We start from the raw sequence: 20,665 nt of genomic DNA on the forward strand, positions 1-20,665 counted from the left end.
TTTAGTTTTTAAAATTGTTGCAATGTCACCCAAGAAGAAAACCCCACTCACTAATTTTAGACATTATTTGGGGAAAGGGAAAGCTCACCAGGAAGGGAAATCTATAAAAAGTGCAACATATCCTTCTTCAGAATTCCCTTTAGACCTGGAGCTGAGGAATTGTCCCAACTTGGCTCAGAACCCAGAGGATGGATGCATTTCAGTCATAAACTTTTGGCATTCTTTCATTTTTCCCTTAAGTCCAAAATGCAACATGGTTTTAAGTTTTTGATCTTCCCCCTGTTAAAGTGCGATGTTAAGGGCCGAGTGCCAGCAATTTTTTTCGAGGAGGCGATAACGGGAAGGCGAACGGACCCAAAAAAAGTTGCAGTCCCCACAGCCGTGCCTCAAAGCACGAGGAATTTCCCCCTTACCGCAGTAGGTAAAAAAACCCGGCGGGGAAAAATTTAAATGATGCCTCCGGGTTGAACTTAAGGGTGTTATTTATTGGGAAAGTTTAATTTAAAACCCGTTATGTTAAATTTTATGTAAGTTCTATCTGGGTTCTTCCCTAAAACCCTTTAGCTAGTTTTTTCCTTTAATTCATTCAGGTTTGGCAAGTTTTCAATATTCCCACTGCAAATGGGTTAAATTTATTTCATGCTGGTTTGGAGGAAAAGGCAGGGGAATTTGTTAGTTTTAGCAAACCCGGGATTGTCAAAACCTCTTTTGACAAGTGGGCTATCTGATTCTTTATCTAAGGTCCACTTAGTCTTTTAAAGCACAGCAAACCAGAAGGGAGTTTTCCAAAACATCAAAATAAATTTTTCCCAGCCCCCGGGAAAACCAATTGGGCCTAATACCCATTTCAGCCCAGAACGTGGATTTGAAGGATTAATAAAGCCTCTTGCTTCCATTGCAATGTAACACCACTGGTCAATTGTTCCTTATCTAAAAGTGACAATGCGTTCTGAATCCACAATATCTACAATATATTTGATTTGGTTAAGTTTTTTTTTTATCACATGCTGAGTTATTGACATTCCCATCAGGGTTATGTTAGGCCGAACTGAAACAATTGTGATATTTCATGCCTATTAATTTTGTGTTTTATACTGTTTATTGTGCAATCCCATCAGGGCTGCTAGGCTAAAATAACTCTATTGAACTTAAGGAAGAACTGTGCCCAATTTGATGCTTTTTCCGCCCTGTAAGGGTACCCTTGAATCCGGTCACTAAGCCACCACACTATTAGTCAAAAATCAGGAGAGCAACCAGAACCGAAAGGACAAGTCAAGCGAGAAGGTCAAAGGTAACAACAAAGTCAAAACTAAAATGCAACATCATAACTCTAGGGCCTACTTTGGAAAAATAAAAAGTATTCATCTAATCATTTTTGTCTTCATATTTGTAATTAATTTCAATCATTTTGCAGACATATATTTTCACTTTAACATTAAAGAGTCTTTCTCTGTTGATCAGTGTTAAAAAAGCCAAACTAAATCTACTGTGATTCAATGTTGTAGATCCAAGTGGCAAGTGTAGCATGCATAACGATTTTCAATGGCACTCTGATTGAATTGAAGTATAGTAAAAAGTGTGTGTGTGTATGTGTGTGTGTGTGTGTATATATATATATATATATATATATATATATATATATATATATATATATATATATATATATATATATATATATATATATATAGTGGCAGTAGGGGGCGCTAGTGCTCCCTTGAACCCTCAGGTACAACTCCAGACACCAGGTAAAAGTCCAAGACTTTTTATTGTTTAGTAACACTGTGCACAAAGCACCCTCCACACTACTTATTCAAACCACTAACTACAATACTACAAACTCTATAATTTTCTTTCCTCCTCGCCCAGACACTTTGCTCCTCTACCTCCCAGCTCAGCTCAGTGTCTGGACTGAGGCACCGTCCTTTTATAGCCCCTGACCCGGAGGTGTTCCTGTCCCAACAGTCCACAGTTCCTTACTCCTTCCGGGTCAGGGCAAACAGTCCTTTTTTATCAACCCGGGAGCACATCGTTCCTTCCTGTCACATGACCATGACGTACTCCCGGGTTATAGGGCACACAAGAGCAGGGCTGTGTGAAAACACTACATAGTCCATAAGGCCCTGCTGGAACTCGGGGCACGATCCTGCTGTCGGGAGAGCTCCTCCTCCTTGCCTGGGGGTGCGGACCGGCATGGGAAGCCGGCAGTCCTCCACACTTACATCCCCCAAAAGTGACAACAACTGGGGCAGAGCGTCCGGCCCCGCGAGGGACGTCCTCCTCCAAGAGCCTGGCTGCGTTGTCCATGTCTCCCGGCGAACCTTGGGGGAACGGTGTATCCTTTTATCCTTTAAACGCTTTCGCGTTTTGCTTACCCTCCGGCCGGGAACCAATGAGCACATCCCCTCCTGGCACGTGTTCAGCTGGGTCACGCAAAGGCTCTTGGGACTTGGAGTCCTCAGAGGGACGGCTGGCTACTACAAGCCGGCTGAGATCTGCGTTGTCCTTCACGACTGCAGACCCTTCAGCCACAGCCCGTTGCAGCTTGTTTCGGCGGCGCTTCGCCGCCTTCCCCTCCCTTCCAGGAGGCTCGGACCCATCAGGGGACGACCAGCCTCATCGGAGGACTCGGGGTTACCTTCACCATCCCGGCATCCACCGCGGGTGACCAGTCTGTTGTCGTCGATCGCGGCTGTCTCTAGCTGTCTTGCGTCGCGACTTGCCTTCTTGGAGTTGCCGCCATTTTGTCGGACCGTGAGGCAGGTATCTGAGACGCTGCTGATGATCTGTCTGCAGGCGTCTGCAAAACAGGATATATATGAATTCGAAACGTTTGCCGTTTTACCTGCAGCTGCCTTCGTAGCGGATGGCGGCACCACCGGACTGTCTAGGGAGCCCGAAGCGCTCGACAGCTGTCCGTGTCCCGAGTTCTTCGCTACCCGGGCTTGTTCCGCCCGAATTAGCGCTCTGTCTTCCTTGCTCCCGGTCAGGTAGGCCCAGGTCATTCCGGCGTCCGTCAGGCCCTGCAACCCGCTAGGACTGACCTTCTTCTTGCCCATCGTCCTCCGGATTGGACTGACGCTCGCCGCCATACCATTTTCAGTAGCGGGTGGTGTTTGTACTTCCGTGAAAAGCTGGGGAATCCACCGAGGGTTGTCTGCCCACATGAAATTTATTTTGAATGCAGGTCCCCTGCCAACAGACGGCCAGAGAATCCTGCCGACTACGCCAGTGTGGCGTCCAATGACCATGACGTACTCCCGGGTTATAGGGCACACAAGAGCCCATGAGCCCCCCTACAGCGATTCCCGGTGGTCCCCAAGGTATCCAGCAGGGCTGTGTAAAAACACTACATAAGGCCCTGCTGGAACTCGGGGCACGATCCTGCTGTCGGGAGAGCTCCTCCTGGCGGCCTGGGGGTGTGGACCAGCATGGGAAGCCGGCAGTCCTCCACTATATAGCAAAGGGTCTGAATACTTAGGATCATGTGATATTTCAGTTTTTCTTTTTTAATAAATCTGCAACAATTCCAAAAATTATTTTTTTTGTCTGTCAATATGGTATATGGTATATATATATATATATATATATATATATATATATATATATATATATATATATATATATATATATATATATATATATATATACATTGCTCAGCATAAATGAGTACACCCCTTTTAAAAAGTACAAATTTAATCAGTAGCTCAATGAACAAAAGAACAATTTCCAGAATTTTCAAAAGGCTGAGTTTTATTGAACACTTAACTCCATAACATGAAATTAAGGTTAATAATATAACTTAGATCACAAACTCTTTAGTTTTACTCAAATTGGTTGAAGCAAAAATGAATACACCCCGCAAAAAAAACTACTACATCTAGTATTTTGTATGACCACCGTGATTTGTAAGGACAGCACCAAGTCTTCTAGGCATGGAATGAACAAGTTGGCGACATAGTGCAACATCTATCTTTTTCCATTCTTCAAGAATAACCTCTTTTAGAGCCTGGATGCTGGATGGAGAGTGCTGCTCAACTTGTCGCTTCAGAATTCCCCACAGGTGTTCGATTGGGTTCAGATCATAAGACATACTTGGCCATTCAATCACCTTCACCCTGTTGTTCTTCAGAAATGCAACAGTAGCTTTAGATGTGTGTTTTGGATCATTGTCATGTTGGAAAAGTGCACGATGACCAAGTGCACGGAGTGATGGCAGCATCGTCTCCTTCAGTATAGAGCAGTACATTGTTGAGTTCATGATACCATCAATGAAATGCAGCTCCCCAACACCAGCAGCACTCATGCAGCCCCACATAAGCACACTGCCACCACCATGTTTCACTGTAGGCACCATGCATTTTTCTTTGAAATCCTCACCTTACGACGCCATACAGTTTTGAAACCATTAGTTCCAAAAACAGTAATATTTGTCTCATCACTCCAGAGTATAGAGTCCCAGTAGTCTTCATCTTTTTCAGCATGGGCCCTAGCAAATTCTAGGCATGCTTTTTTGTGCATGGGCATTAGGAGAGGCTTCCTTCGTGGACGATACCCATGCATGCCATTCCGCTGCAGTGTGCGCCATATGGTGTCACTGGAAATGGTCACTCCAGTTTGGCTTTATACTGCTTTAGCTAACTGCAGTGAACTTGCATGGCGATTTTCTTCAACCCTTCTCCTCAGAAGACGCTCCTGTCGAGATGGACTTCTCTGTAAGATGGTTGCACTTCCATCTTTCTTAAATTTTTGTATCACTTTTGCTACAGTATTTTGACGGATATGTCAAGCTTTGCTGATCTTCTTGCAGCCCTCACCTTTTTTGTGTAAAGTAATGATTTCCTTTCTTAGATTTTTTGACATTTCTGACAGCATGAAATGGAAAGGGCTTTCCTTTGTTAAGTAATGCCCTTTTATAGTCGGCTGTCTGCTGGACACCTCTTAAATGAATCATTATACTCACCTGTGGTTGAATGCCTGTTAATTAGAATTTTGTAGTCTTAAGTGTGGCTTTTCTCCTAAGACTATAATTGGGGTGTACTCATTTTTGCAACATGGGCTTGAATGAATTTGTTAGGAAAATCACTTTTTTGTGTGTGCAAACTAACAAATCTTGCTTGCAATCAATGGCCCACATTTGTGGGAGTATTTTGTAGTACAGTATCTCATAGAAAATGTTGATACTGAAAGGAAACTAAAGGTTTTCTGACAAATGTAGTGGGGTGTACTCATTTATGCTGAGCACTGTATGGATGTATACAGCACATACATTCGCACCCTCACCTACGTTTTGCGCATGCGACTAACATAAATTGAAATCATGTGTTCAGTGCAGGCCGCGGTAAGTTAAAACCATCTTCTTGTTATTATATTTTAATTACACCGCATGCGTTCGCACTCCGCTTCCCCACCTATGTTTTGCACATGTGACTCACATGTAAAGGTGAAAGCATGTGTTCAGTGCAGGCCATGGTACATTAAAACAAACCTTGTTATTATTAAGTAATATACTGCCCTAAAATGACTCATAAAAGACCAAAACTTGATGTTTGCTCTTTTCAAGACTCTTGGATGAATGAATATGGATTTGTACAACAAAAGGATCGTGCTGTGTGTGCGTTATGCTGTGAAAGTGTTGTATGTCATTCGTCAGTTGTACAAAGATATTAAACTAAACATCAGTTCACGTTTAAAAACTCTGATGAGAAAAGTGAAGCTATAAAATGGGCTGTTTCTGGATTTAAGAAACAAACGACTTATTTTAGTCAAATAATTGGAACCAAAAATAAAGTAGCCAAATGAGGTTATAAAAAAAATTTGACAAAACCATTCTTTTCATATATGATCCAATGTATTTTAAAATATTGATTGAGCGATTAATATAAGATCTGGTTATAATGGGCTTCAAAAGTATATACTTTTAAAGCCCATTATAATCGGACTAATTTTGATACTATATATAACAAAATTGGTAGAATTATGTCGGCGCGCAGAATAACATTCTAACACAGGATCGGCGTGACACTACCGAAAGGTTGCTGACCCCCTGTTGTAGAACAATAAAATGGGAAAACTTCCTAGAAGAAAAGTACTTTTTATAGGCACAGTAACTATGGCTGAGTCTTCAGCAGTTTGTGCTACAGTAGCTTTTCTGTGGGCCCGGACCAGACGGACTAGCCTTCTTTCCCCATGCACCTCAATGAGGCTTTTAGGATGACCACCAAGGAATGAGACAGTATGCAATCGCCTCCTTATTTATATTTCTCACATCCTGCAATGTCATCATTGGTGACGATTACATTGAGTTGATGGGAGGTGAGATGGCATCAGAAAAATGAAGAAAAATTAAACAGCAGAAAAAACTGAACAAACCACAAAGCATGAATCTAACATTGGTATAAAACCCCCAAATTACACAACTTATGTATACATGTCAAATACTACACTCCTAATGTTAAAATTTATCAGTCAGGCTGACTTACACATCTTTAGGATGTAAGAGGAAAATGGCAGAAAAAAAAATTCAGACAGACGCGGGGAGAACATTCAGAGAGCCCAAAGGCACTACCTGGGACAACAGAGCTGGGTAGGGGTGCATCTGTTTAGGTAGTTACATGCAGTTTATTGTAGTATACCAGCTTGATGAGTTTTCTTGTGTTTTCTAGTCATCCTATATTGTATACAGTGCCTTTCACTAGCTCATGACAAAGCATGTAAATGTACAGAACAGTTGCTCCATATGTATGCAAACAGAAAGAAAGGTAAACTTGAGTGGTCCTAAAATTGGAGTGTGTCAATATTTTATTTACTGCTAAAGTGCCCCTCTATGTGCATTCTGTACTGAATTGTTTTCACTTTGTCAATTATGGGTTATTGAGCATAGATTGGTGGGAGAAAATGGCAAATTTATCCATTAAAACAGGCCAACAATTTATGAGGTGGGAACGGAAATGAACAAATGGGATGCTGGGAAGAAACTGTGGTGGTGGTGGATGGGAGAAATGACATCATCGGGAGGGGACCAGAGGGAAAGAAGGAACCCGGAAGTGGCTGGTTTCTTTAGGAGTCCGGGTAAACTCACAGCGGCGGTGCTTCGTTCTTTCTAAGGAAATAAAGAAAGAGAGATTAGTACCCCGCCATTGTCCCCTGGCACGACATGTCACGGTATGCATCGGATCCTTAAGCTGCTCCCTATGCACTCATGCGTGATAAAATATATATAGTGAAAATGGCGCTACATAGCACCCGACCTGACACAGAGGCACGTGTAAAACACACAGAGACTTTGATTTTTCTTCAGCAGTAGGGCACGTCTTCCCTGTGAACCCCCCAGCCACAACACAGTCCCAACAAGCACTTTCAAATCACCACAACACTCCTGTTTTGCACCACCACTCCTCCTCTTTGGCAACCTCGTCCTCTTCCTCCTGATTCTGGCTCCTGAGTGGTGGATGCTGGCCCTTTTTATAGCCCACCAGAAGTGCTCCAGGTGCTTGATCACCTGTTTCTAATTGCACTTCTGGGCGGGGCTATAAAGTTGTCCGGGCTGCCTCATGCCCATGCAGCACCCCCTGGCGGCCACCCCAGATCCCAACAGGGCTGTGGAGAAATCCATCTCCAATGGAGCCCTGCGGTAAACTGAGGCACCAACATCAGACAGGGGGGCTGCCACCAAGCGTCCCAGGGGAGGTACTGAGAAGCCCATGGTTGCTCCCCCGGAATATGTGTGTGAGTAATGTATATATGTGTGTGTGTATATAATGTATGTGTGTGTATATATATATATATTGCTCAAAAGAATTAAAGGAACACTTTTTAATCAGAGTATAGCATAAAGTCAATGAAACTTATGGGATATTAATCTGGTCAGTTAAGTAGCAGAGGGGGTTGTTAATCAGTTTCAGCTGCTGTGGTGTTATTGAAATTAACAACAGATGCACTAGAGGGGCAACAATGAGATGACCCCCAAAACAGGAATGGTTTAACAGGTGGAGGCCACTGACATTTTTCCCTCCTCATCTTTTCTGACTGTTTCTTCACTAGTTTTGCATTTGGCTACAGTCAGTGTCACTACTAGTAGCATGAGGCGATACCTGGACCCTACAGAGGTTGCACAGGTAGTCCAACTTCTCCAGGATGGCACATCAATACGTGTCATTGCCAGAAGGTTTGCTGTGTCTCCCTGCACAGTCTCAAGGGCATGGAGGAGATTCTAGGAGACAAGCAGTTACTCTAGGAGAGCTGGAGAGGGCCATAGAAGGTCCATAACCCATCAGTAGGACCATTATCTGCTCCTTTGGGCAAGGAGGAACAGGATGAGCACTGCCAGAGCCCTACAAAATGACCTCCAGCAGGCCACTGGTGTGAATGTCTCTGACCAAACAACCAGAAAGACTTCATGAGGGTGACCCAAGGGCCCCATGTCCTCTAATGGGCCCTGAGCTCACTGCCCAGCAGCATGCAGCTCGATTGGCATTCGCCATAGAATACCAGAATTGGCAGATGCACCACTGGTGCCCTGTGCTTTACAGATGAGAGCAGGTTCACCCTGAGCACGTGACAGAAGTGAAAGGGTCTGGAGAAGCCATGGAGAACATTATGCTGCCTGTAACATCATTCAGCATGAGCAGTTTGGTGGTGGGTTAATGATTGTCTGGGGAGGCATATCCATGGAGGGTCACACAGACCGCTACAGGCTTGACAAAGGCACCTTGGCTGCCATTAGGTATCAGGATGAAATCCTTGGCCCCATTGTCAGACCCTATGCTGGTACAGTGGCTCCTGGTGCACGACAATTTCTGGGCTCATGTGGTGAGAGTATGCAGGCAGTTCCTGGAGGATGAAGGAATTGATACCATTGACTGGCCACCACACTTTCCTGACCTAAATCCAATAGAACACCTCTGGGACATTATGTTTTGGTCCATCCAATGCCACCAGGTTGCACCTCAGACTGTCCAGGAGCTTAGTGATGTCCTGGTCCAGATATGGGTGGAGATCCCCCACAACACCATCTGTCATCTCATTAGAAGCATGCACCGATGTTGTCAGGCATGTATACAAGAACACAGGGGCCATACAAAGTGCTGCGTACAATTTTCAGTTGCTGCAATTAAATTTTGGCAAAATGGACTAGCCTGCCACATAATTTTTTCACTCTGATTTTTGGGGCATCTTTGAATTCAGGGCTCTGTAGGTTGATCATTTTCATTTCCATCAAACGATGTGGCATCCTTTAGTTCTAACACATTACCCAGTCTATATCAGTATAGATATCCAGGAGGATTTCTTTTTCCCATTGAGATCTGATGTGTTTTCAAAGTGTTCCTTCAATTTTTGTGAGCAGTTTATATATATATATATATAAATGTATATATATATAAATCAACTTCTTAACTATATATATTTATACCTCTGTATTATAAAAAAAATGGATACAATACGTGTTTTTCTCGAAGACACTTTCACATCCCACAACACGAGACTTTTTGCCAAGACATTTAACCACACCCGGGGCCGGAAATAAAAGGAAAAAAAAAGTGAGGATGACAAAGTAGACCATCGTAAAGAATTCAAAAATGCTAGTGCGATACACATGCAGAGCAGGTTAGAGATAATGGAAGTACGAAAATTCAAAAGTCTCGCATTAGTGCAAACAAATGTAAATTATTACTCAGTGAAATAATGGAACAGCGAAAAGAGATCAAATATATTGTTTGGATTTAAACTTTTAGTCGGAGACTTGTAGATCATCTAATTTGTGTTGCCATCAGGGAAAAGTAGTGTTTGTACCCAATGAAGAGGCGTATCCGCGAGAATTAAATGATGAGATTGTTGTTGTCCCTGGACATTCTCACGTGGACTTTTAACATGAGATTCTTTCAAGTCACGCCCTACTTGCAACTATTTTTAAATAAGATCACGGACATATAAACTCTCAGTCATGTAAAGGCTTTTATTAGACACATGTCCTATGCTCTCCGCTCTTTCTAGATGACACGTCAACAACTAAGCGAAGAAGAAAGAGCAGCACGTGCAGATCACGCGGCACGGCAACAGCAAGCCAGCAGCTGATCACTGTATTTGTTTCCCATTGTATCACCATTTTAAGAGAGGGTTTCGGAGGAGCGACCACATCTCCTTGAGCTGCGTTCAGCCCCCCTCTTCACAACACAAGCGGAAAAGACAAGATGTGGCAACTACTTAACGGATTTAGATCGGGTTTTTTTCTGTAATTTGCTTGAACATTTCAGTTGATTTTGTGACTTCTCTCATCACACTAACTATCATAGTTCGCTTGCAGTACCAATTTATTTGCATGAATCTGAGAGGGAAACTGCGGGCCAAGAGGAGGGGGCAGTGGCGAGGGGGGGGGGCCTCCTCACTCCTGTGCCAGCCCCCATTCGAGCCGCTGTACCTCTGTGTTGGAGCTCACCTTGCCTCCACTTAGCTAGCGATACCGGTTTGTTCAGCAGACATTATCATCTACAGACTGTTAAGGAGTAACATTTGACGTTTTTGAGAGAGAGATCAGAGCTACATGTGTTTTAGAGGGTAGCTGCTGATTGCCAGAGATATCACGGCCATGTGCTTTTCTCCCCATGCAGGGGACGCTCTCCAGTCAGAGCTGAGCCAGAATTGGCCAGAATTACTTTTTATTTATTTTTTTTTAAGTTTGTCCTGTTTCACTATTACGTGGGTGGAGCTGTGGGTATCCGCTAGTATAATTATATAGAGAAAGGTGGCAGCACCCTTGGTAGAGTGACCTGGGTTGCTGTATTTCTTTGGAAGTGCATGAATCACCCTTCAATGAGGACCATAGGTCCAAATGTTTCCTAGTAAATATTAGTTTGGTGGGTGTCTAAAAATAACTTCACAACACTGTCATATGATCTAATGATGATAGCAGTGCCCATGAAAGCAAAGGACCAAAACATGGCAGCAATTGCAATAAAACAAAATGGTGGTTTTAACGGTGTCCCCATCATAGAGATGTAATTAAATAATATTTGAAAAAACACATAATTCCTATGCAGGAATTATATAAAGAAATGACAAAAGACAAGAAAAAGCAAGTCTCATGACACAATCACGACACCAAGAGGAACACTTCTGCATCACTAGATTAAATATGTTTCAACAAGTGGATGCATTTGTCTTAAGATGTCAAGTCCTGTGATGTGATTGGCTGGCTGGTTCATAGCTGGTACTGCCCCCTCATGCCCTCCTACTGTTCATTTTGTCTTTCTTTGGTTATTCAGGTTTAACCATTCACTGATCGGCATGGTAGCCGGAAGAGCAGCTGAATATATGGAGACCCAGAGTGAAGAGGAGCTGGCTTTAAACATCACTCAGAATTTCCGGGAGATCTTAGGTATAAACCACCATTTGCATGTTCTGTTTGATGCCATGGCTTCTGTTCATGTGCGCTGTTAACAACATGTCCTTGGATAACACTGACACATTTTTAGTGGAGAGAATGGTTAATCTCATAATTTCCCATCTTTCAAGTGACAATGATGCATAATCAATAAACTTCACAAATTACTGCGAGGAATTATCAAGAGTTATTGCCCCATATATCATTTACCATCCAATTAGTACAATTTCTGAAAGGCAAGTGACGCTTCTAAAAACAGCAAGAAGCAGTGCATGTGTGCCCCAGATGTGTTGTTTATCCTGAACACTGTGCCATGGGCCCTCCGCACCTAATCATTAGTGGCCCATATCCTTTCTGCTTTGTCTTCCTCTTGTTTTAGCGTCATGGATTCCATGGCCCTGTGGGGCTCATAAACACATAGTGCCTCCTTCTCACTTATTTCATTCTTTACATCCCCTTGTTGATGAAATGGTGGTTATAGTCTTCGTGCCCCGAGGTGTGCAAGTGAAGCTGTCTTCTCAAAGCATATGAAATCCCAGAATTAATCCAGTGTGCTAATTTGTGTTTGTTTTCCCAATAGGTAACCCTTCCATACCACATCCCAAAAAGGTTTTCTACACTAAGTGGCACTCCAACCCATACACCCGCGGTGCATATACATACAGAACCGTGGGAGCAAAAGGCTCGCAGTTTGATATACTGGCTGAGCCTTTACCTAAGGACAAGAGCCTGTCCACGCAGGTGAGTAAAAACTAAGAAGTGGTGGAAATTTAGAAGTCTTCATAAAATGTGAAGAGGCATTAAGGCAGAAGAGATGGTGCAGTGTGATTAATTATAAGTAACTGGCTGTGTAAGTCTGTGATGTAAAAAACCCGGGGTCTTAGAATCTGTTGAAATCGTCAGAAAAGAATTGAAATGTAGAGGTGTCAGGCAATTGAAAGGAACTACTCTGGGCATCTCTCTCCTAGGAGGATTCAACAACAACAACATTTATTTATATAGCACATTTTCATACAAACAGTAGCTCAAAGTGCTTTACATAATGAAGAACAGAAAAATAAAAGACACAGTAAGAAAAGAAAATAAGTCAACATTAATTAACATAGAGCAAGAGTACGGTCCAATGGCCAGGGTGGACAGAAAAAACAAAAAAAACTCCAGACGGCTGGAGAAAAAAATAAAATCTGTAGGGATTCCAGACCATTAGACTGCCCAGTCCCCTCTGGGCATTCTACCTTACATAAATGAAACAGTCCTCTTTGTATTTAGGGTTCTCACGGAAGGACTTGATGATGATGGTCACGTAGACTTCTGCCTTTTAATCCATCCATCATTGTTGGAGCATCATGATGCTTTGAGTAGGTGTGCCACCACCACAAAGAAACCAGAAAAAGAAACAGTAGAGAGAGTAGGGGTCAGCGTGGATTATAGAGCCACCATGAATAGTTATTATGATGAACTGAACATACAGAGTATCAGGATTAAGTTAAAGTGAAGTTATAAAAAGACCATGTTAAACTAATATGTTTTCAGCAGTGTTTTAAAGTGCTCTACTGTATTAGTCTGGCGAATTCCTATTGATTTGTTTTACCATCGTGCTCACCTTGCTTGTGTATTAGCGGCTAAGCGACTTTGTCTTTTCTCCTGCTTCGCTTTGCCGTCGTGCTGGCCCCACTTGTGTTATTAGCAGCTAAGCAAGTTTTCTGTTTCCTCGGAGGCAGAGCCCTTACCCCAACTCCACCGCTCATTTCCAGGCCAGACAGACAGACACACACACTTCCACATGTAGACGTTTATACATAAGACAAGGTGGTTAAGTTTGCAGATGATGCCAGGCTAGGTGGACTGGCAGATAATTTCGAATCTGTTGAATCATTACAGTGGGACTAGGACAACAGACAGGCTTGGGCAGATGAAACCTAATGTAACTAAATGTAAAGCGTTGCACTGAAGAAGTAAAAATGTGAGGTTTGAATACACAACTGGAGGTCTGGAAATTGAAAGTCCACCTTATGAGAAGAATTCAGACATCGAGGTGGACTCGACAATTTCAACTTCCAGATAGAGTTCAGAAGCCTAAGGTTATATAACAACATGATGTGTGGAGTACAAGGAGGTTCTATTAAAACTTCATCATGCACTGGTGAGGCCTCATCTGGAGTACTGGGTGAAGTTTTGGCCTACATAAAGGGCGGAGCAGTGCTGAGTCCAGTGAAGAGCAACTAGGCCAGGGCTCCCCAACTCTGATCCTGGAGGACCCCAGTGGCTGCTGGTTTTCATTCTAACACTTTTCTTAATTAGTGACCTGTTTTTGCTGCTAATTAACTTCTTTTGAGTTAATTTTAATTGATTTGGTCTTGAAGACTCACTCCTTAATTGTTTCATTTTCCTTAATTAGCAGCCAAACAATAATGAGATACAAAATGAGCCAAAACAACTGGTGTCCATCATACAATATCTGAAAATAAAGAAAGATGAAGGTCTCAGGAATGTTGATCTGCTCAGGTCCACAAAACATTTGACCAGAGCTCTTAAAGAGAAAAATCAACAATTTTAGAAATGTCTGCTGTTGCACAGTGAGAGCAACAACAAGCCATGGAATTAAAGAACGGGTTTTATTAACAACAAGACTCGGCACCTAATTAAGCAACTGGTTGGAGTGAAATTGGTTGGAGTTTGAGGCCCTGACTTAGTTGGTCTTCTGTTGGCTCCCTTACTTCACATTTCATTTCTGTTTGAGTGCCATTTAAGGAAAGAAATGAAGCAATTCAGAGGAACGATGAAGAAATTCAGGGGAATACATCCTACAAACGAATGTCAATTGAAATGAATTGAAAAGAAGTTAATTAGCAGCAAAAACAGGTCACAAATTAAGAAAAGGGTTTTAGAATGAAAACCTGCAGCCACTGTGGCTCTCCAGGACCGGAGCTGGGGAGCCCTGAACTCGGCTGATTCCAGGACCAGAGGGGACGAGTTATGAAGAAAGACTAAAAGAGCTGAGCCTCTTAAGTAAAAGTAAAAGGAGATTAAGAGGAGACACAAATTGAAGTGTTTGAAATTATGAAGGGAATTAGTCCAGTGGGTTGAGATGGTGACTTTAAAATGAGTTCATCAAGAACATGGGGGTACAGTTAGAAACTTGTGAAGGGTAAATTTCACACAAACATTAGGAAGCTTTTCCACACATAGAGATCCACAGACATATGGAATAATTGACCAAGTAGTATGGTGGACAGGAGGACTTCAGGGACCTTCAGGACTCGACTTGAGTTATTTTGGGAATAGTAAGTGGATAGGACTGGTGAGCTTTGTTGGGCTAAAAGGCCTGTTCTTGACTATATTGTTCTAATGTTGTAAAACGTCCAAAACAAAAGAGCTACAAGAGTTGAAGCCTTAAAAACTCACATATGTAGCGCATATAACTGTCATATTGGTTACAAGCTTTTATAAATACTGTTAAAGCTCAAGGTGACATGGTGTTGTAGTGGTTAGCACGTCTGCCTCATAGCTCCAGAGTCCTGTGTTCAAATCACAGTCTGGATACTACTGGTGTAGAATATACTGATTCACTTTGCATCTATGGGTTTCCCTCCAACATCTCAAAGACATGCATGTTTGGTTAATTGATACGTGGATCCCTGAACGTTCCTGAAGGACCCAGGACCAGGAACCCAAAGGTTGTTGGAGCCGCTCATAAAAAGTAAAGCAACTGAGTCTAAGATGCTGAACATTAGAGCAGATGGTAAGAATTTTGGGCCCCCTGACATGCCAGTTTTTGTGTAATACTGCCATTCCAATGCCCTCTGGATACCCATTATCATTTTATATTTCTTCTCTAGATGTCTTTTCTACTGTATTTAGATCTAATGATAGGTGTTGCCCTATTTAGGCTGGTTGAGTTAAGTCATTAAACAGAATAAATGTTAATAGCTAAAATGTTATTGTTTGTAGCCCTACAGCAGGACTGTCGAGCTCAGTTTTATTGAAGGCCACAAATAATATGATGGTAAATCAAAAAGTAAAGGCAATTTGAAAATTACGTGGTAACGACAATGGGCAAAAGTTGACGTAAAACAACACGTTGGCTTATGGTGTCGTGGCGAAAAATTCATCATCAGAAGGCTTTTTACCTAAAAATAAAGGCTATTAGGACTCGAGGTAGACAGACAGAGTTTTAAGGCTTTATTGCAATAAATCAACCACACGGACTCAACCCAATTCGGCCGAATGAGATTGAGCCCCGATCATTTACTGTCCATTGTTCCTCTTGGTGTCTGTTTGGCTCATTTTGATAGGTCTAAGACTGCGTGGAAGGCTTCCTTTTACCATCTTTGGGCTACCCTATGTAATTTCCTATCTTTTCTGACCTTGCTCTAATGAGCTCTTTTGCCCACCTCCTCTGACTCCCTTTTACTCCTGTCTAACCAGACTTTGAGTTTCCATGGGAACCCTTATTATCTCCTTACTTTTCCTATCACTGGCCCCCTTATGGAATTTGTAATCTTTCTATGCTGTTCCCATTTTCTCTAACTAGCCAAGGCTTCAATTCCATATATGGGTTTTCCTGTCATCGTTTCCTCTCTTAAGCCTTCCAAACTTTTTACAATAGTGACCTGAAGCTTAAGCTTTAATTAAAAAGAAGTATAGTATGTGCTTTCATTTGATCATTGCTTGGCATGCTTGATTTGTCTTAATTTCTACACTAAAGTTAATTGCTAATATATTCTTATAATATTTTTGCTAATGCCTGTATTTTCTAAGATTTTCTCTTCATGCATTAGGTCAGCGTGACCCTGCTTATAGCAAAAGCCTTTAGTTGCCTTTCTGCTGATTCATTAGCCCAGCTGCTTTCAGAGCCATCTTTATCTCTTCCTAGCCTTGAATCACAGGTGTTCTCAAACTTTTATCCTGTCCAAAACTGGTCTCGGTGAATCAATTAGCTGTTATTTTCTTACTTTGGAAATTTGAATGTAAGCCTAAAAAATAATGCAATATAACTGCTTTTTTAGTTAACTATTTGCTTAACATTCTAGTTTATGCTTAATCTAATGATTTAGAAGCTTTTAACTACTTTTTATGGCTCTATATGTTAATTTGCTATTCTCTTATGCTAATAAAAAATTTTCCTTCTACAATGGATAGTTGAAACGCACACAGCACAGCACCCATTAGTCTAGTTAAAGCCAAGGTCACGTGAACATGGACGCTCCGCTGCATGACTGTAGCATTGTTGAACAACGCGCCATAGCGAGATTTCTTTAAGCAGAAGGAATGAGCCTGGTGAAGTTTACCGAAGGATGTTGGCTCATGCAGATCAGTAAACTTTACGGTACCCAAAGCCGTCATGCACTATGGCATGTGCATATCCATAGCTGACATCGAAATGTGCAGCTGCAGCAGACAATGTAATCCGTTGGTCTTCTCTGACGAAGCCATTTGCCATTTGGATCTGGGCTTGTGCGTGTTTGTTGATGGTCAACCAGATTGAGCTTTCTTCGCCATTCTTCAAACATTATGCCCATTCATAAACTTTTTCTTGAGTCCTGTTGTTTTCACTTATGATCCTTTGTCTGCCAAGATATATGGAGCCATCATTGTACCGTAAAATGGCATTAAAAACCAATTATGTACACTACTAGTACATGTAATTGCAGGTTAAATAAATCCTGTTATAGCAAATACCGAAGTAACGAAATTTTCAGAATAACGAATACTTTTTGTGGGCCCAGACAAACTTGTTCATAGAACATCATGTTAAATGAATTTTGTTTTAATGAAATGTAAATCTCAGTATAACAAACGTTTTTTCAACCAAAAATGGCCACGAAGATAATTGTGCGATGAAAAATATACTCAATGCCGCTCCTAGACTTTCCGGAACCCTGACGTTAGATGTAACTTTTTTTAATAGAAATACAGGTATGAAAATACAGAATGAAAACGAGTTGCTGGATGAAGATGAGGGCATGATTCCAAAATGCTTTTGCCACGTCGTTTTTCTTTATTCCGGAATCAACTTATTCCAGGGTTGTTATTTCTTCGTTCTGCATAAATTGACACTGTTTCTCACTTTTTTTTTGTTGTTCATCTCAAAGAAAACTTTGAGAAGTGCTATGAAACTTGAGCAGTACGGTATCGGTACACAATACAACTACCCAGGCGGACGCTCGGTGGAGCAATGACTCAGAATTCGCCATTATGTATGATGTCGTTGCGCCTGCACACTCGCCAAGATTGCCTGAGACCAGAAATTTCGCAACAGATTTTGTGTGTGTGTGTGTCTCTCTCTCTCTTTGAGACAATCTGTTACAGGGTTCCGAAGACTTGGCGTGGAAAGTGTAGGAGCAATATAAAGTATTTTTTGCATCGCATTATCATCATCAGTGGCCATTTTTGGTCAAAAAAAGTTTACATTTGGTTAAAATGAGATTCATTTAACATTATGATCTATAAACATTTGTCTGGGCCCACAAAAAGTATTCAGCATTGTGAAAATTTAATTACTTTGATATTCGCTATAACGAAATTTAACCTGTATGGTGTCTTTAAACAAGTTTTTAAGATGGGTGCAGAATTGGCTCAGACACAGGAAGCAGAGGGTGATGGTGCGAGGAACCTAATCAGAACTGGCTGATGTTAAGAGTGGTGCTCCACAGGGGTCAGTGCTAGGGCCGTTGCTATTTTTAATATATATAAATGATTTAGATAGGAATATAAGTAACAAGCTGGTTAAGTTTGCAGATGATACCAAGATAGGTGGATTAGCAGATAATTTGGAATCCGTTATATCATCACAGAAGGACTTGGATAGCATACAGGCTTGGGCAGATTTGTGGCAGATGAAATTTAATGTCAGTAAATGTAAAGTATTACACATAGGAAGTTAAAATATTAGGTTTGAATACACAATGGGTGGTCGGAAAATCGAGAGTACACCATATGAGAAGGATTGAGGAGTCAAAGTGGACTCTAAGCTATCAACTTCCCAACAGTGTTCAGAAGCCATTAAGAAGGCTAACAGAATGTTAGGTTATATAGCACGATCTGTGGAGTACAAGTCCCAGGAGGGTCTTCTCAACCTTTATAATGCACTGGTGAGGCCTCATCTTGAGTACTGGGTGCAGTTTTGGTCTCCAGGCTACAAAAAGGACATAGCAGCACTAGAAAAGGTCCAGAGAAGAGTGACTAGGCTGATTCCAGGGCTACAGGGGTTGAATTATGAGGAAAGATTAAAAGAGCTGAGCCTTTACAGTTTAAACAAAATAAGATTAAGAGGTGACCTGACTGAAGTGTTTAAAATTATGAAGGGAATTAGTACAGTGGATCGAGACTTGTATTTTAAAATGAGTTCATCAATTACACGGGGACACAGTTGGAAACTTGTTAAGGGTAAATTTCGCACAAACATTAGGAAGTTTTTCTTTACACAAAGAACAATAGACACTTGGAATAAGCTACCAAGTAGTGTTGTAGACAGTAAGACGTTAGGGACTTTCAAAACTCGACTTGATGTTTTCTTGGAGGAAATAAGTGGATAGGACTGGCGAGCTTTGTTGGGCTGAATGGCCTGTTCTCGTCTAGAGTGTTCTATTGTTCTGATGTTCTAAGTTTACACGGATACAGAGGGGCTTGTGGGATTTGTAGTTTGGGGTTTGTAGGCATTGTACACATAAAACCCGGAAGCGAACGATATGGAGGGACTTTTTTGATTTATTCATTTTCTAACCGACTTGATCCTTAGCCGCACCTAAACCAATTTATCAACTGGACATTCACAGCAGGGAAGGATTGTGCACGGCCACCAGATTTAGGGACGGCAGTGGGTTCTTTTCCCCCAGTCTTTGTGAAAAGGTGCACCTCAGAAGACCATTTACCTTCTGTACTCTGGTGGTAGGACTGTGTCCTGTATCTCCATGTTCCAGGAAGCAGTTTACTAAAGGGGAGTATTCCGCCACATCCTTCCAACCATTAACCAGTGATTTCACTTCAAGATCCACCTTCATCACCTACTGTAAAGACTTTTCCAGAACTGTAAATATCACCAGGGGGTTTGTTCATGGTGTCCTATTTTTACTTTTTGTCATTACCTTTCTTTGCCAGCACATAGTAAATAATGAATATGCATATATTTCTCTGCTGAATATATATCGGGTTCTGCATCGGAAATGTGACTGTGGACAAAAACATTCAGGTTTTCCCAAACCAGAAACCCTGGATGACCAGCCAGGTCCGTACACTCCTCAGAGCCCACGACGCTGCCTTCAGGTCAGGTAACAGAGCTCCGTACAGAGCTGCCTGAGCCGCTCTGAAAAGTGGAATTAAAAAAGCCAAGACGGACCATAAGAGGAGCATAGAGTCTTACCTGTCCTGCCACAATACATGGGAGGTGTGACAGGGAATACAAAACATCACAAACTACAGAGGCTGTGATGTAACAGGAGATCTGTGTGCGCAGCTTTGGTCACTTTGAATCATAACAACAGCAACACTCTCCTGCTCCCACCCTCACCGGGTTCCTGCACCACTCCACTCACTGTAAAGGGGCACGATGTCAGACGGGTGCTCCTGGCGGTGAACTCCAAGAAGGCTGCCGGCCCAGATGGTGTGCCTGGTAGGGTGCTCAGAGCGTGTGCCCACAAGCTAACCCTTATCGTCACCAAAATCTTCAACCTATCCCTAGCTCAGGCAGTCACTCAGTCCTGCCTAAAATCAGCCACAATCATACCAGTGCCGAAGAAGTCTCCCATCACAAGCCTAAATGATTATCGCCCTGTGGCCCTCACTCCGGTAATCATGCAGTGCTTCGAGAGACTGGTTCTCCAGCACATCAAGGACTATCTCCCCCAAGACTTCGATCCCTACCAATTTGCATATTGCGAGAACAGATCCACAGAAGACACCATCGCCGTAGCTCTCCACTCTGTGCTGAGCCATCTGGAGCAGCAGTAGAGCTATGTCCGGATGGTCTTTGTGGATTATAGCTCAGCTTTTAATACAATCATTCCTGACATTCTCATCACCAAACTAGTCACTCTTGGCATCCCCCCTCTCACGTGTCTGGATAAAAGACTTTCTTACCGACCGGCTCCAGACTGTGCGACTCGGCCCCCACCTCTCTTCCATTCGCACACTGAACACCGGTACCCCACAAGGCTGTGTGCTGAGCCCCATCCTGTACTGTCTCTACACCCACGACTGCAGTCCAGCCCACAACAACAACCTCATTGCCAAGTTTGCTGACGACACCACAGTGGTCGGACTCCTCTCAAAGGGAGACAAGGCAGCTTA

At 42.4% G+C, this 20,665-nt stretch overlaps 1 protein-coding gene across 1 annotated transcript in view; it reads left to right on the forward strand.

The window, feature by feature from the left end:
- Nucleotides 1–20,665, forward strand: part of LOC120542727 (peroxisomal N(1)-acetyl-spermine/spermidine oxidase-like) — an 85,385-nt gene that overhangs the window by 43,418 nt on the left and 21,302 nt on the right. Inside the window, exons 9-10 of the mRNA XM_039775365.1 lie at nucleotides 11,259–11,371; nucleotides 11,958–12,118. Coding sequence (XP_039631299.1) covers nucleotides 11,259–11,371; nucleotides 11,958–12,118 — 274 coding nt within the window. The remainder of the gene's footprint in view (nucleotides 1–11,258; nucleotides 11,372–11,957; nucleotides 12,119–20,665) is intronic.

This window comes from Polypterus senegalus, chromosome 13, assembly GCF_016835505.1.
Source record: "Polypterus senegalus isolate Bchr_013 chromosome 13, ASM1683550v1, whole genome shotgun sequence".
Classification (NCBI taxonomy): Eukaryota; Metazoa; Chordata; class Cladistia; order Polypteriformes; family Polypteridae; genus Polypterus; species Polypterus senegalus.